The sequence below is a fragment of the Phodopus roborovskii genome, unplaced genomic scaffold (genome assembly GCF_943737965.1).
Source record: "Phodopus roborovskii unplaced genomic scaffold, PHOROB, whole genome shotgun sequence".
Taxonomy (NCBI): domain Eukaryota; kingdom Metazoa; phylum Chordata; class Mammalia; order Rodentia; family Cricetidae; genus Phodopus; species Phodopus roborovskii.
This window is the reverse complement of record NW_026126540.1, coordinates 16,984,239-16,998,377: the sequence shown is the minus strand read 5'-3', so window position 1 is coordinate 16,998,377 and position 14,139 is coordinate 16,984,239. Positions and strand designations below refer to the sequence as shown.

Here is a 14,139-nt window from a genome sequence, read left to right as displayed (position 1 = left end):
AAGGCCAGGCTGGTCTACATAGTGAGCTTCAGGACAGCCAGAGCTACTTAGAGAGACTCTGTTTCAAAAAACAAACAAACAAACAAACAAAAATCCCCAACTATCAGTAAGATAGCAAATGCATAAATAAGCAAATAAATCAAGTTTATCTCAGAAATTGTTTTTGTGTAAAGCCTGTCATCAACCGAGAGCTTTTATTATTTCCATGGCTACTAACTAAACATCTATAACCCCAAATTTCTCATCAAATGCTAAGTGTCTAAGTGTCTTTCTGTTGTTATAATAAAACAGTAAAACACTCTGACAAAAAGCAGCTTCTGGGGTCCTCACAGTTACTGGTTATAGTCTGTCTCAACAGGGAGGCCAAGGTGACAGGAACTAAAAACAGTCACATCACAATCACAGTCAAGAGCAGAGGAAAGTGAATGCATGCATGCTTCTGCTTCTAGTAATTAGTTCACTCTCTTCTTTTTAAGTCAGCCCAGGACCCAGATCTAGGGAATGGTGACACTCTCTGTGAACTCTGTCTTCTCACATCAATTAATGTAATAAAGACACACACCCCACATGCCTACAGGCCAACCTGATCTAGATAGTAGGGGGTTGTCCAGGGACTGGGGTTACCTGGCTTTGGTTGGAGTGTGGCTTTTATTTTTTATTTCATGACCTGTCTTATCACTTTAGAAAGACTTGAAGACAGTGATCTGTTTATCTTGCTATATATTCTTTAAAGCAACCTAGAACAAATGAGGCCATCAAAACTTGATTTTGTATTTTGTTTCCTATTGTTCTCTCTGTGTGTCTCTGTCTCTCTCTCACTGTGTATGTTGTGTGTGTGTGTGTGTGTGTGTGTGTGTGTGTGTGTGTGTGTGTGTGCATTTGGCTGGCTAGCTGGTTGTCTGTCTCCCAGTTTGGGAATAAGAAGGTAGAAGTAGATTTATTTTCAAGACAACAGGTAGTTTCTAAGCAAGTGAGGTTCGATAAACATGAAACTCAGCCACAAAGGGTTGAGACTTTTCTTTACGGAAATGGTATTTGAAATTTTTTTTTTCTATAAATGTGCATTGAAATCTCACATTATATGTGGCAGACTGTGGGAAGCCACCTGGCCACGTTGGCTTCGTCAGGCTTTGCCACGTCAGCTTGTTTATTGCTCTTGTATCCTAATCGTCTGCACATGCCTAATTGTCTGCGCATGAACATTGTGACGTTATCCTAAGATGGCTGCTCACCTATCCCGATTGGGTGATCCACAATCGTCCATGAGACCTAAGCCAATCAGATAACGCTGCATGTCCACATCATCATGAGTATATAAGCTTGGCGCTCTGTAGGGTCGGGTCTTTCTCCTTCTCTTTTTCAGTCTTTCTCTCTTTCAGCTTGGAGCTCCCAATAAAGTGTGCTTGAGAAGAATCCTGTTGTTGTCGTTCTTCCCGCTGGGGGGACGGGCGCAACAGCAGACCATTTCTCTTGACTTCCATAGAAACACAATGTGAACTGTGTCTCCCTGCCTCCACACTGCATCCCACCCCCTAGAACATTATTTTTCTAGGTGTGTTCTTCACTTACCACACAGTGGAAAAGATGCTAAATGCTGCTTCTGTTGGTTTGGCTTCTTAGTTGATCTGCAGTACTAGGACTGCCCATGTATCCGAAAGCAGGAGACTCAGACTCCAAGGAACTAAGGGAACTATGCACAGCAGGATAGCCCTGTGCTGTTGAAGGCAGTGTTTTCTCAAGCCTTAGGAAAGCAGCTTGGGGAGAATCCGTAGATTTCATTCTCCACCTCGGACACCATGAGCTGAAGGAAACAAAATTTAAGAGCCCAACGATGCTAATAAATGAAAAGTGAATGGCATTTAGCTTTCATGCTTTCCCTATCTTTTAATCTAGATTTATTTTCTCTACTCTTGTAGTTTTTTTTTTTTTTTTTTCCTTTGAATAACTGCTTTTTTTCCCTCAAAGGATTATTTACAGGAATAGTTTTTTTTCTGGGTTTTAATACTTTTTGTTCTCTCCATGTGTGAGTGCGTGCATGTGTGCATGTGTGAGTCTGTGTGTCTGTGTGTGTATGGACGGGGAGAGGGAGAGGGAGAGAGAGAATGAGGGCAAGTATGCTATGACCTGTATGCAGAGGTCTGAGAAAAAGTCTCTCCATGCTTCTTGTTAACTCGGGGTCTTTCTCTCATTTCTGCCATGCTGCCAACTCTAGGCTAGCTGGATCAGGGGGATTTGAATGAGTCTCCTGTCACTACTTGTCATCTCACAGTAGAAGTGCTGGGATTATAGACATGGGTTCCTGGGATCAGATTGAGGTCATCAAGTTTATGTGGCAAGCACTTTCCTGCTGAGCTGTTTTATTAACTCAGATCTCTAATACCAGAAATCACTCAGATTTCTATAATATTCTTTTTTAAAATATTATGTGTATTTACTACATGTCTGTGTGCATTTCTGAAAGTCAGGAACAACCCGAGTGAGTCAGTTCTCTCCTTCTTGGTTTGTTCCCAGATGGGGTTCAGGTCGCAGGCTCAGCAGCAAATAGCTTTACCTACTGAGCCATCTCATAGATGATCAAGAAACATTAAAATCACATTAATATTGATTTTTATGATGAAAAAAACATCTGCAGGCAGTCATCTTACTGTTTGCTAAAGAACTGATAAGGAGTTTAGTACATGGCTAAAAATGCAGGATGCTTGCATGACTGAATTTACACTTCTCAGTTTAGGGATGCAACATTAAGTCATATTCCATTCTCTTTAGTGGGCTTCTTAGCTACCCAGAACAACAATAACAGATGCTGTGTTCCTTGAGAAAGGCCTGTCAGTGTTCCTGCAGGCGTTTCTGTTCTTTAGGCTTCCAGAATATTGAGCCTTACATTGTTTTAACACCGGGCTTTTCTGAGTCTGTATTTCATAAAGATGGGGTGGGTAGGGGTGGGTTTTATTAACTTCAAGTGTGTGTTTAATATCAGTCAGAACTGCAATCTCTGGTGGTGATATCTACATATATGTTAGAGATGAGTGTGTGTTCTTACAGCTCATGAATGTTTTAGCAGGCTTTAAGTTTGAGAACAAATGCTTAAACTTAAACATACATGCTTTGTTCTCAAGATGCTCAAAGGGAAGCTATGTGTGTCTGTATCAAGTGAGAGAGGCTCGGGAACCTTTCATCTATTACAGACCCCTCTCCCCAATTGATGTGGAATTTGATGTGTAGACCAGGCTGGCCTTGAACCTGCATGAATTCTCCTGAGTGCTAGAATTATAGGCTTCTGCTCACTGCCATGTCACCAAGGATTTAAAATGCTATAATCTTCCCCTCAAATTGTACATGCAAACACATAGTCATGGTGACTCAGACTGATACAAGACCCTCGTCAGGCTTGGTATGTTAGGATGTGTCATGGATATTGGCCTGTAGTGACTGGCTAGTGGCACCTTGATTGAGCAAATTTCATGAGTGTTCAGTGTGCATATGGATAAATGACAGTAGCATTCAAAGTTTCAATTTTAGGGTGCTCAAGAGGGACACCTTTGAGGGTGCTGATTCATGGTTCCTGAATCTTCTATATGAACTCTGCAAGGCTACTGTAGCACTGCTAGATTACCTCCATAGCATAGGTTAGCTCCATGAGGTTACCCAGTGGCATAGGCTACCTCTGACAGGTAACCTCTATAACATAGGTTTTAGCAGTGTGTTGATTTGAATTACATTGGAATTCATAAGTATTTCTTCCCCCTTCCTCCCCCAAATGGGAATGGGTGGCTCTGTCTTATTGTGCTTGACTTGCTGTATCTTGTAGTCCTTCTCTCTCAGATTCGAATCAGGTAATTGGCCCAGAGAATAACCTCTAACCCTTGAAGTTAGTGATATCTTGCTTCCTCAAACACTGTTGTTCCAGGAGTCCATTCCCTATCAGTTCTTCAGGGAAAGATTAGTGGAGTTTCCCCTCCTCAAGAAGTGATGAGTAGCAACCCCTGTGTTCTGAAACCAGCAGCTGAGTTTTTAGAAGGTATTCAACAGTGATACTCTCCCATACCCAGTTCAAGCCTCAAATTCAGTACTTATTCTTGGTAAAAGTTAAAATATCATTTTTGTACAGTTAACAAACCAAGAGTAGAATTTGGAGTTACCATCATGCCAGAAAAAAATGGTGGTAGTGTGAATATAATAAAGAAAATTGAACTGTTTTTTTTTTTAATGGTTCTTTTATAAGTAGAGACTGGGCTTTAGGGTCTTTGCATGGGGAAGGGCTGGTGAGTTTCTTTCAACCAACTCCAGTTTAGAAGCCATGAGAGTGCCTGGAAAGCAAGAGTAGCATTTCACAGCAAGTGCAAGAGACTTTTCGAAGGTCCAGGCAGCCACTATTTGCTGTGGAGGCAGGGGTGGGGAGTGAGTGGGGGGTAGATTAAGTGCTCCTTCTCTACCTACATCACTAGTCACTACAGTGGGAAAACAAAAGCAAGAAACAGCAAAAACTGATGGCCCTGGGTGTTGGCTTAGTCAGTAGAGACCCTGCCATGTGCAACTCCCCAACAACCCACACAAAAAGCCAGGAGCAGCAACCCACCCTGGTAACCCCGTCAATAAGATCTGTGGTGCTCACGGACTAGCCAGTCTAGAGAAACTGGCAAACTCCCTGGTCAGTGAGAGACCCTGTCTCAAAACAGTGTGGACGAGAGCTGTGACCTGCAAGCACAGGACACTACTTAGTCAGGGCCCAAAGGTCAGCTTAAAGACTGCAAAATCTAATGTGTGAACTAACTTCCCTACTTGTGATGGGTCTGTGACTGGGGGGTCTGAGAAGAGATGAGTTTAAATCATCATTCTTCATTGTGGTCCCCATCAGCACCCTTCATCATGGCCAAGAAGAGCTCCAGTTTGGCTCTCTCTTCCCGATGTAATGAATATTCCTTGGTATTTCCTTGTTGTAAAACTCATAGAGGTATTAGAGGCCTTTAAAGGTGAAAAATATATGATTTTATTACCCAAAGCACTAATACATCTCAGTTACATTTAGCTACAGTACAAAGAACAATAAAATAGCACCTCGGTATTTGTGAGAAGTTGAGAAGATTCTTGACTCCATCTTCTTCGTTTTCTTTCTTCTTTAATAACTAAACACAGAAAACAGAGCCCCCACTCCCCACTTCTCCAGCTACTGTTCCACCAACGGTCTGATTTTCATCCGAACAACCTTGAGGGAATAATCTGATCCTCTGAAGGGAACCCAGACCACCCCGTTCTCTATCTCATAGGGGCTATTGTTTCTGGGGTCATAGGTGCCTCCTGCGTAGTAAATGCCGTTGAGATTGGCAGCCTGGCAGCTGTTGTACCACCAGCCACCCCCATAGACCTCTGCACAGTTCTCTTCCCATTGGTCAGCATCCCTGTCAAAGGTACTGAACTGCATGTTGCTGTGTAATGTGTATTCTGCCTCCCCCTCCTCCTCCTCAGTACCCTCCATCAGAGCATTTCCAGCTGTGCCCTGATATGAGGAGACCTGCAGAGCATAGCCCTCAGCCTCAGAGCCTACCCGGAAGTGGTACTCTGCGTATGCCTTTTCCCCATCCCAGTCCTCCAATTCAACCCTGAGGACAGAGGCCCTCAGAGTGAGTAAGTGAAGGTAGTCATTGCCTAGCCAGAACTCCCCTTCCCCCTTGTCGTTCAGGCTGCCAAAGCCTCTCTTGTAGTCTTGCCAGGTCCGGTTAAAATTCAGTGATCCATCCATTCTCTGCTGGACCAAAAGCCATCCTCCCACACTGGTCTCTTGATCGCAATAAACAGAAAAACTCTTACTGGATCCAGGTAGCTTGATACTGAAAATGCCACTTTGGGCACCTGAAGGATGTGTATGGAGGACATCATCACAGTCTAAAAAGAAAATTAAGCTGGTTGGCCAAACTTACTCTCATTTTACTTTACAAAGAAAGGCACTGCCCCAGATTAAGGATAGATACTGACTGCCTGCCTGCCTGTCTGTTTGCACTCCTTCCTTCCTTCCCTCCCTCCTACCGTGGGAAAATGATACACATACATTGAGATGTAATTTTAAGCAGGTAAAGATACTTATGTCTTCAAAGTGCAAACTTTCTTCAAAGGGATTTGAAATATCACTTGTACATACTAATAGTAAATGGTCATCAAAGGTAGCTAAGCATCCATCGATCAATACTATGAGAACAAATTTTTAACCTGATTTAAAAGGTCAACTGAGACGAAATAACACAAAATTTATGGTTAGTGAGTTGAATGTCACAGTAGCACACATTTTGAATGAATTCGGTTAAACAGACTCAGAATTGAGTTTCAGAATAATTTGTTCATTTATTTAAAATATATTTATTGAGAAATGACTGCACTGTTAGGCATTTGGGTATTACAGAGATAGACACACGACAAAGTCCCTGCCCCCTCGGAACGTACAGTCTAGCATGAAAAACTGATCAAAATAATAATAATAATAATAAAAGAAAAAACAAAAACAAAAAACAAGCATGATTTTAAAAAGGCACTGTAGAAGGTTAGGAAAGAGGTGCAGCATGCCTAATGAGCACGTTGCAGAAATGGTTAACTTAATCTAGGGGGTCAGGGGAACTTCCCAAATTAAGTGTGGATACCTCTTGATGGACGCGCTTTGGCATGGCCCCTCTTGGTTGTCCGAGTCTCTCCTTCATGGTGGGTTTCACTTCCTGCCTCGTCTGCCATTTTGTAGCTCTTGGTGACTTGTTTTCTGACAGTTGAGGTTTTACCACTGGAAGAATACACGGGTACATGGGAACTCGGGTCTCCTAAATCTAAGCCAGAATCAGAGCCTATAGCATGTGTCTTACTGCCAAATTCTTTGTAGTTAGATGAGAGTGAATCGAGGTGATGGTCAAAAAAGGCAGCTCGGTCGGGGAACCTTTGGGCAAATTCATCAAACCTGCCACCAAAACCGTGGGTCATGCCTAGGTCAATGTCACCACCACAATCAGAGCCATCATCCGAGGTGACAACTTCCTTGACCACTTCTCGGCGACCATCAGGACCTGTAACTGTCTTAGTAATGGTTTTAGAGCATGAACGGTGTGTGGTGCTTGTGCTAGTGGACGTGACCTTCTCGTTTCCAATCAGGAGCTCTTTATCTCCTTTAGAGGTGGTCACTTTACCAGTGTGGTACTCTTTCTTTGTTGCTGGGTTGCTATTTCCTGTGATCTCAGAAAACTCACCCCAGTCAGGGTTGCTAGGCACGGGGTTCCCAGGGCCTGAGCTACTTGGCCTATAACTTGAAGGTCTAGAGCTTCCTTCAAACTCTGTGTTCTCGACGTTCAGATTCCCATCACTTCCAGGCCCGGAGCTCCCAGGACGCCAATACCCAGATCCACCAGGTCCAGGGTTGGTAGGGTTTTCGGCCTCTGCCCCTGTTCCATATGTTGGAGAATCACCTCGAGAATGGCCATGTGAAGCCCCACCCTTCACGGGCCTCTCCAGCTCCATTCTCATCTGTCGCATTTCTGTTAAAGCCTTCCACTCTGGAGGGGCCTCCTGAAGCTGGCTCTTGTAACTTCCGGGAATCAAGTCAGGAACTGGAGACATTTTTATCGCTGGCAAGTACTGCCTGTCTTTTGAAGGAAGCAAGTTTTTAGCAATGACCTGTTCAAGCTGCTTTTGCTGATCTTCATAGTCCCTTAGATCTATCTCACGGGCTACACCCCTGCTGCAGGAGCCTTTGCAAGAGCGGATCTTGATATCAATGTCCACCTACAGAGAGGAAGAAAGAAAAACGAATTATGCCAATTGAGATAGCTGGGTTCCTGGTAATTGATTTTGGAAACGGGTTTCACTTCTTTGACTACCAGAAAAATCAGTCCTACACTTCATCTTTCACTTATCATGGCATCCTCCCTGGCAGCTGTGTAGGGTCAGGGAGATTGTACAGTGAGAGCTATTTGGATCCATTTTAGAATTTGAATGGGGCAAGAGAAAGGCACAGATCTCTGTGAGTGGGAGCTCTCACTGAAGAGCAGCCAAAGTGTCAGCCTGTGATGGGCAGACTGGAGAGAGTGTGTTCTTCTGAAATACACTGTTTACCCTTCAAGAATCCCCTTCACATCTCTGGACTTCCGTCTTCTCTGTGGTGGAGACACTCCTATTTTGGGTGGATAATGACCTTAGCAGACATTCAGAAGACAAGTGTCTTCCTTTTCCTTCTTAGTCAAAGACAAAGCGGTTGGGGTCAGAGTCTCATGCCTACCTCCAGGCGTTTCATATCTATCAGCTGAGCCCTGACATTGTTCTGCAGAACTTGAATTTGTTGTGCTTTTTCTATGACTTTGCGCTTCAGGATCTCAATTCTGCGTCTCAAGTCTTCTGACACTTGGCCATATGTGTTATCAAAGTCTGAAATAGAAAATGCAATGTATTCAGGTGGCTGCAGACTGATTTTCTTATTAACACCTCCCTCAAAGGAAATTGCTTATAAATATCTCCACACTTTATTCCTTGTTAGTCTGTTCTCTAGATATGCAATCTGCAAGTTTCAGGCTTAATTGGGTTGTTTCATACAAAAGCCATACATGGGTATTAGTCACACTGTCCTACTCAGGACTAGAAATCCAGAAGAAAATACTTGGGAATTTTAAAACTGAGGTTCGGTAAGCAGTGAGTTTGAGCACGACCAATGATTTGATTGTAACTTCACTCAAGGGGCTCAAATCTATTATTAGATATTTCTGTTGAGGTTTTCATTTTACCTGGAACTTTAAAATAGTTTCTAAACAGTTTGGGCAGTCACCTGCCATCTATTGCTGCACTACATTCAATTTTTCAGTGTTTCATGAAGACAGAAGGAAGCAAACAAGGCCACAAGAACTGGGACTTTCATGGACTTGTTCTCCATGCTCAGGGTGACCACAGTGCTTCCTAGCCCTGGTGAGTCCCAGGGGGAGACTGAGCATGGCCCTGTATTTCAAATCTTAATATGCAATTGGTTCAGCAGACTCTGGAGCTGATGTCTAATTTGTATCTTTGAGAAGTCCCTTGACTTCTGACACACTTTGACTGTAGGCCACAAGCATAATAGCTACTTGATTGGTCAACCTCTCCTTATTTTCAATGTATGGGATTTTAAAAATCTAAGCTAACTTCTCTAACTTTGTGGAAATGATGTACACCACCTTTTCAGTGGTTTCCATGACAAGTCCTGTGGAACGAAATCACAGTAGCTGCAGAAAAACATTATCATTGAGGATGTTTGTTGACTTTGCTAGAGAATCTGAACACCAAATATGTCCCACTCACTGTTGGCATTGGCGAAGTCCCCTCTCAAATACTCCATAATATTCCTGGTTAGCGAATTAGAATCCTTGTTGTTCTTTTGAAAATCAAAAAGTGAGTTTTTAAGCTTATTTATTCTGTTGGTAAAATCTTGATTGACTTCATCAATCAGTCCTTGCATCCTGCAGCCGGAAGGGCATTTATGGTTCTGAAAATTAAGGGCATGAAAATTAAGGCTACTAGTAAGTTTTGTTAAAACTGTATCTGAGGCTTCCCCTCCCCAGCAATTCCAAGTATCCACTGACTTAAAAGTAGCTCTGAGGACTAGTAAAGAAGCCATAGGGAAATTCCAGTATAAAGTTCACTTAGTCTTGATTGAGGCTCTGGAAATTCTGAAGTCCCAGTATTGAGGCATCCAGTGTGTTTATCCCACTAGAGACCCGAGATAACTAGACAATGCCTTAGGACTAGTTTTCTTCCCATTTTCTCTCTCTACTTTGGCATGTAAGGAGCTAGGTTACCGTTAGATTATCTCTGATGGGGAAAGGTTTCTAGGACCCACTCAATGAACCTGTAACTATTTGTGCAACAAGGAAGGAGCCCTGCTCACCACACTCTCTGCTTACCCAGTCATCATCAGAGCAGAAGGGCCAGTCTGTCTCTCTGCAGTGACTCTGCTGTTTCTCCACAACTCTTGGGCCACGCACTCCTCCTCCTCCTGCTAAAAATTCACCTTCAGTGTCTGAGGCCTTCAAGGAAACATCCAAAAAAGAAGCACAAGCAACAATGTTAGCCATTATAATGTGCGTTATGGAGATATTGTGATGCTCACAGCCCCAAGGAAGAAAAGGCAGAGGTAAAAGCCAAAGCTGCCTGCCTTCACAGCCTGTCATCTTCTTACACTCAAATGAAAATTCTATTTATTCTCTGGAGTCACTATGAGAAGTAAAGGAGACACAGGATGTGATTATTTTTTTTTTTAAACTGTGTTTGATGCTCAATAAACACCTCCTAAATGCCAGGGGGCTTAAACAAAAAAAATGATTAACAAAATGAGTTAAAATTTCATCTTTTTCCTTCCTTTTATGACAATAGAAGAAAAAAATAGTTGAAAATTTCTAGTTCTTTCTCCTGTAAGTGTTCTTTTGTATGAGAAGACCTCTGTCCTCCTGAACTTACTCTCCCTTTCTCTGTCAGGTTTCTATGGTAACCTTTGGAGATGGTCCATGATTCAGACAAGCATTTATCAAGGACACAAGTGTAGGAAGTTAAAACTTGGCAGTGTTTTGAACTACAATCTTGCAATTGTAGATTTCCATTCAAAATGAAAATTATAATAAACAGTTAAAGCAGTAGTCAGCAACTAGCAATTTTTGAACACCTTATAATTAAAAATACAGAGTTAAAATTTCTCAGCTATAAACCAGATGAACTATAAAACATTTTGTTCAACGAGAATGCATAGTTTAATGGATGAAGATGGCTTTTAGACTTTAATTATTTTCAGTCTGTACTAATAACTTGCAAAGGTTTTAGTGTCACTACTTTAGGTTGGGGTAGTTCATACTATAATTAGTCAGTGCAGTCTTATTCTCATTTGTGAAAATTCAAATAACCCTAATAATCATAATTAAAGTAAAGAACAATTCATTTAAAAGAACAAGTGGAATCCTTTTGTATAAGAACTATAATGGTAAATTCAATTGCATTTCAGAATAAAATAATACAATAATAAAGCAGACAGGAATAGAATAAACTAATAATAGATAAAGAAAATAACAGAGCTATGAAATATCCATAAGTATCACCTTATCTGCTGATTTTATTTCTATTCCCACAAAAATGTTTTATTCTTTACTCTCTGATATCAAGATTTATGAATGGTAAGCCAAGAAGGAAACTGAAATAATATGTACCCTGGGTAACTAATTAGGGTGTTACTGAGTTCCTTGGACATAGTTGACATGTTTCATAAATTAGAATGCTTCAGAAGGCCCACTGATTTAGGTTTCTTTCTTTCTTTTATGTCTTTAATTTTGGAAATTATTCCAGTATTTATAGGTTATCTAAAAAAGCACAAATCTTTCTGAAGAGCACACTGCCTCACAACTAATTCCTTCTGAATCTGCTTTGGTTTTTCATAGGTAATACATTTGCCTTTGAAAACCTTCATTTTATGTCTTTAAAAAGATAGAATAACTACCTTTAGGGCTGGGGATGTAGATCAGATGAAGAATGTGTGTTAGCATCTAGAAAGTTCTGGGTCCAGTCCTCAACATTACAAACAAACAAAAAAACTAGAGAACAGCTATACCAAATCCGAAACATGCTGCTCATCACAGACACATAGCCAGAAATGACAAGTTAGTGAACAATTCGTACCAAGTGTTTTTTTCCTGTTAGGAGGGTGTCTCCAGACTTTAGAGGGACAAAGCTGTGGGGACATTCACCAGGCTCTGGCAATCTGGCTACACTGTGGAAAGCTTCCTGTCATGCCCAGATGCTAGATCGATCCCCAGCACCATGAAAACATAGGACAAACAAAAGTGCCATGTTGGAAGATGGAATCTGACAGGTGAGTCAGCCTGTGTGACAGATGTCAGGTTCCCTTGACAATGTTTTCATTATGCCCTGCTATGGCCTTTCTGGACATCACATTACCCTGTGTATTTGTCAAGCCCATCTAGGCATTTGCCTCCATGACCTACCATTTATAAAACTAAGAAGATAGTAGAACGAAGACCTGGTATATAATAGTCTATCTAATGTAATAGACCTGATAGACTCCTTGTAGGAGAAATACCAGACAGTGAGAGAAGAGAGCACATACCCAGACTGTGCTGGCCACACTCAGGACAAAGCAGGCAACCTTCAGAGAAAGCATCCTTTCGAGTATGAGGAGCACTGCCGCTGAAAGAAAGAGCTCCCATCCTACTTAAATCTGCAGGAGGCTGGGTTAATCATCACCTTTGTCCTACTCAAAGAGCCAAAGCTCACAGGCCATCCTTTGCTCTGACCATAATGTTGGTGTCCCGGAAATTCTTGCTCAATGCTCTGCAGCTTGTTTGCTTCTGATAAGTTGTTGCAAATGGTAGCATTCGATTGTGCAGCCAGCAGTTGGGGGGAAGATTCCACATTCCAGGAAGTGGGGAACTTTGAAGGTACAAAGATGAACCATTTCCACACCCAAAGGAGGGTGAGGGTTGCGAGGGCATTCTGGCTGTCACTTCCGTGAAACAGAGATTTAACCAATGACATTTGACTGTGTGTGTAGGATTCAGAGTTCATCCTACTTTCAAAACGACTTGAAAGCTTACAGTAAACTTATGTTAAACAGATAGTTTTCCCTCACTCAAGTGTCTAACAGCAGCCACTGGTGCCAAGCACCTACCTCCACAATCCTAGCTCCGTTTTCCTGGCTCTGTTCTTGTATGAAGTTTACTTTTCATCCTTGTGAATCAGTGTCCTCATTTAAAGAGGGAGGGCAATGGCAACCTACTCTACATATTAACAAATTAATGGGCAGTCACCACCACCGGTAGAAAGTAGTAGCCATCAGTGAAGTACAGAAATGCTGTGGAAAGTGCTGGTTCTTTCCTCATTGTGTCTTTGCACATGGACTCTCTTCATTTGCTATTCATCTCAACATTCAGTTCTCAGTAAAATTGTTGTATGGACCTACCTTCCCACTTCTCTCCCTCCTCCAAAGCATTAGCTGGATCTTGAACAGAATTTTACTGCATTATTTACAATTCCACGCTGGGGAAGCCGCTTAATACCATTCAATGGATGAATGGATAAATAAAAGGGCAAATACAAGAAATTATTGTTCAGTGGGTGAAAAGAAGAAAATCCTGCCTTTGGAGATATACACATAAGCCTGGAGGACATCATGCTAAGTGAAAGAAACTAAACAGAAAGGCACGATTTCACTTCTGTGTGAAACTTAAAGTGGGGAACTCAGAGAAGGGAACACAGTATTGGTTAGGAGTTGAAACATGAGGCAAATAGGAAAAGAAGGACAGGAAAAGATAATACATGCTAATTAGCTCAAAAGGGGGGTTATTTCACATCAAACATACACTTTTTACATAGCAGTCATGATTCAATAAAGTTGAGAAGCCTTTGACTTAAGTTTGTTATATTTAGTAATAAAAAGTGAGAATGACAGTTAAATTTGAATCTCACACAGACAAACAATATTTCTTAGTATATGTATGTCTTCTGCAATATTTGGGATATACTTAGTCTAGAATGCTGTGGTTGTATATGTGAATTTCTAACTTAATGGGGGCATCCCATGAGCTGGCAACCAGTCCTACTTTGTCTGATCCTGCTTGCTCTGTGAAGCTACTCCTGGAAACAGCAGTCACTAATGTTTATTGAGTGCTTAAATTACTAAATACTAAGTGTTTGGAGGACATTCTACAGAATCCTGATTTAATATTCAAATAAATGTAGTCCCTTGTTCTTCTATCTTTTCTTAGATGAGTTATCACTGTAGCCTTTATCATTGTAGGGATAACTATCTCTTTCATTAGAACAGAAATAGAAAAATTGAAATATTTTGCTTGTTTTTATCGTTTCTTAAAAAGGTTCAGATCCTTATTGAGCAAGCAAGCATGAATGTGTTCATCTGTTGCAAATAGAGCAGCTCAGGTATATGAAGCTTGCTACAGACAGATCAAAGCTCTCCTGGAGGCAATGTCTTCCTACTCTGAGGCAAGTTCCTCAGTTTTTTAAAGTCAGCTTTAGAGCTCAGAGGAAGTCCTGAGCCCATTGAGATTCCAGACAACAGTTATTCCTGGGGAAGCTGGTAAACATTCACCCACAGACACTATATCATCAAAATGCCAGGCACAACAGGGACACCAA

The 14,139-nt window shown here is 41.6% G+C and overlaps 1 protein-coding gene across 1 annotated transcript; it reads right to left on the bottom strand.

The window, feature by feature from the left end:
* Positions 1 to 4,963: 4,963 nt before the first annotated feature.
* Positions 4,964 to 12,193, bottom strand: Fga (fibrinogen alpha chain). The gene is made up of 6 exons (XM_051199024.1): positions 12,095 to 12,193; positions 9,891 to 10,013; positions 9,289 to 9,472; positions 8,243 to 8,388; positions 6,627 to 7,749; positions 4,964 to 5,880 (listed from the first exon to the last, which is right to left on the bottom strand). Exons 1-6 carry the CDS (start codon positions 12,146 to 12,148, stop codon positions 5,165 to 5,167), a joined length of 2,346 nt encoding a protein of 781 aa, XP_051054981.1. The 5' UTR covers positions 12,149 to 12,193; the 3' UTR covers positions 4,964 to 5,164.
* Between the last annotated feature and the right edge of the window lie 1,946 nt (positions 12,194 to 14,139).

Coding starts and splice junctions, on each gene's coding strand:
- Fga (XM_051199024.1), bottom strand. CDS start 12,148: ATGCTTTCTCTGAAGGTTGCCTGCTTTGTCCTGAGTGTGGCCAGCACA. Junction 10,014..12,094: donor GTGTGGCCAGCACAGTCTGG/GTATGTGCTCTC, acceptor GTTTCCTTGAAG/GCCTCAGACACTGAAGGTGA. Junction 9,473..9,890: donor TCTGCTCTGATGATGACTGG/GTAAGCAGAGAG, acceptor CTTAATTTTCAG/AACCATAAATGCCCTTCCGG.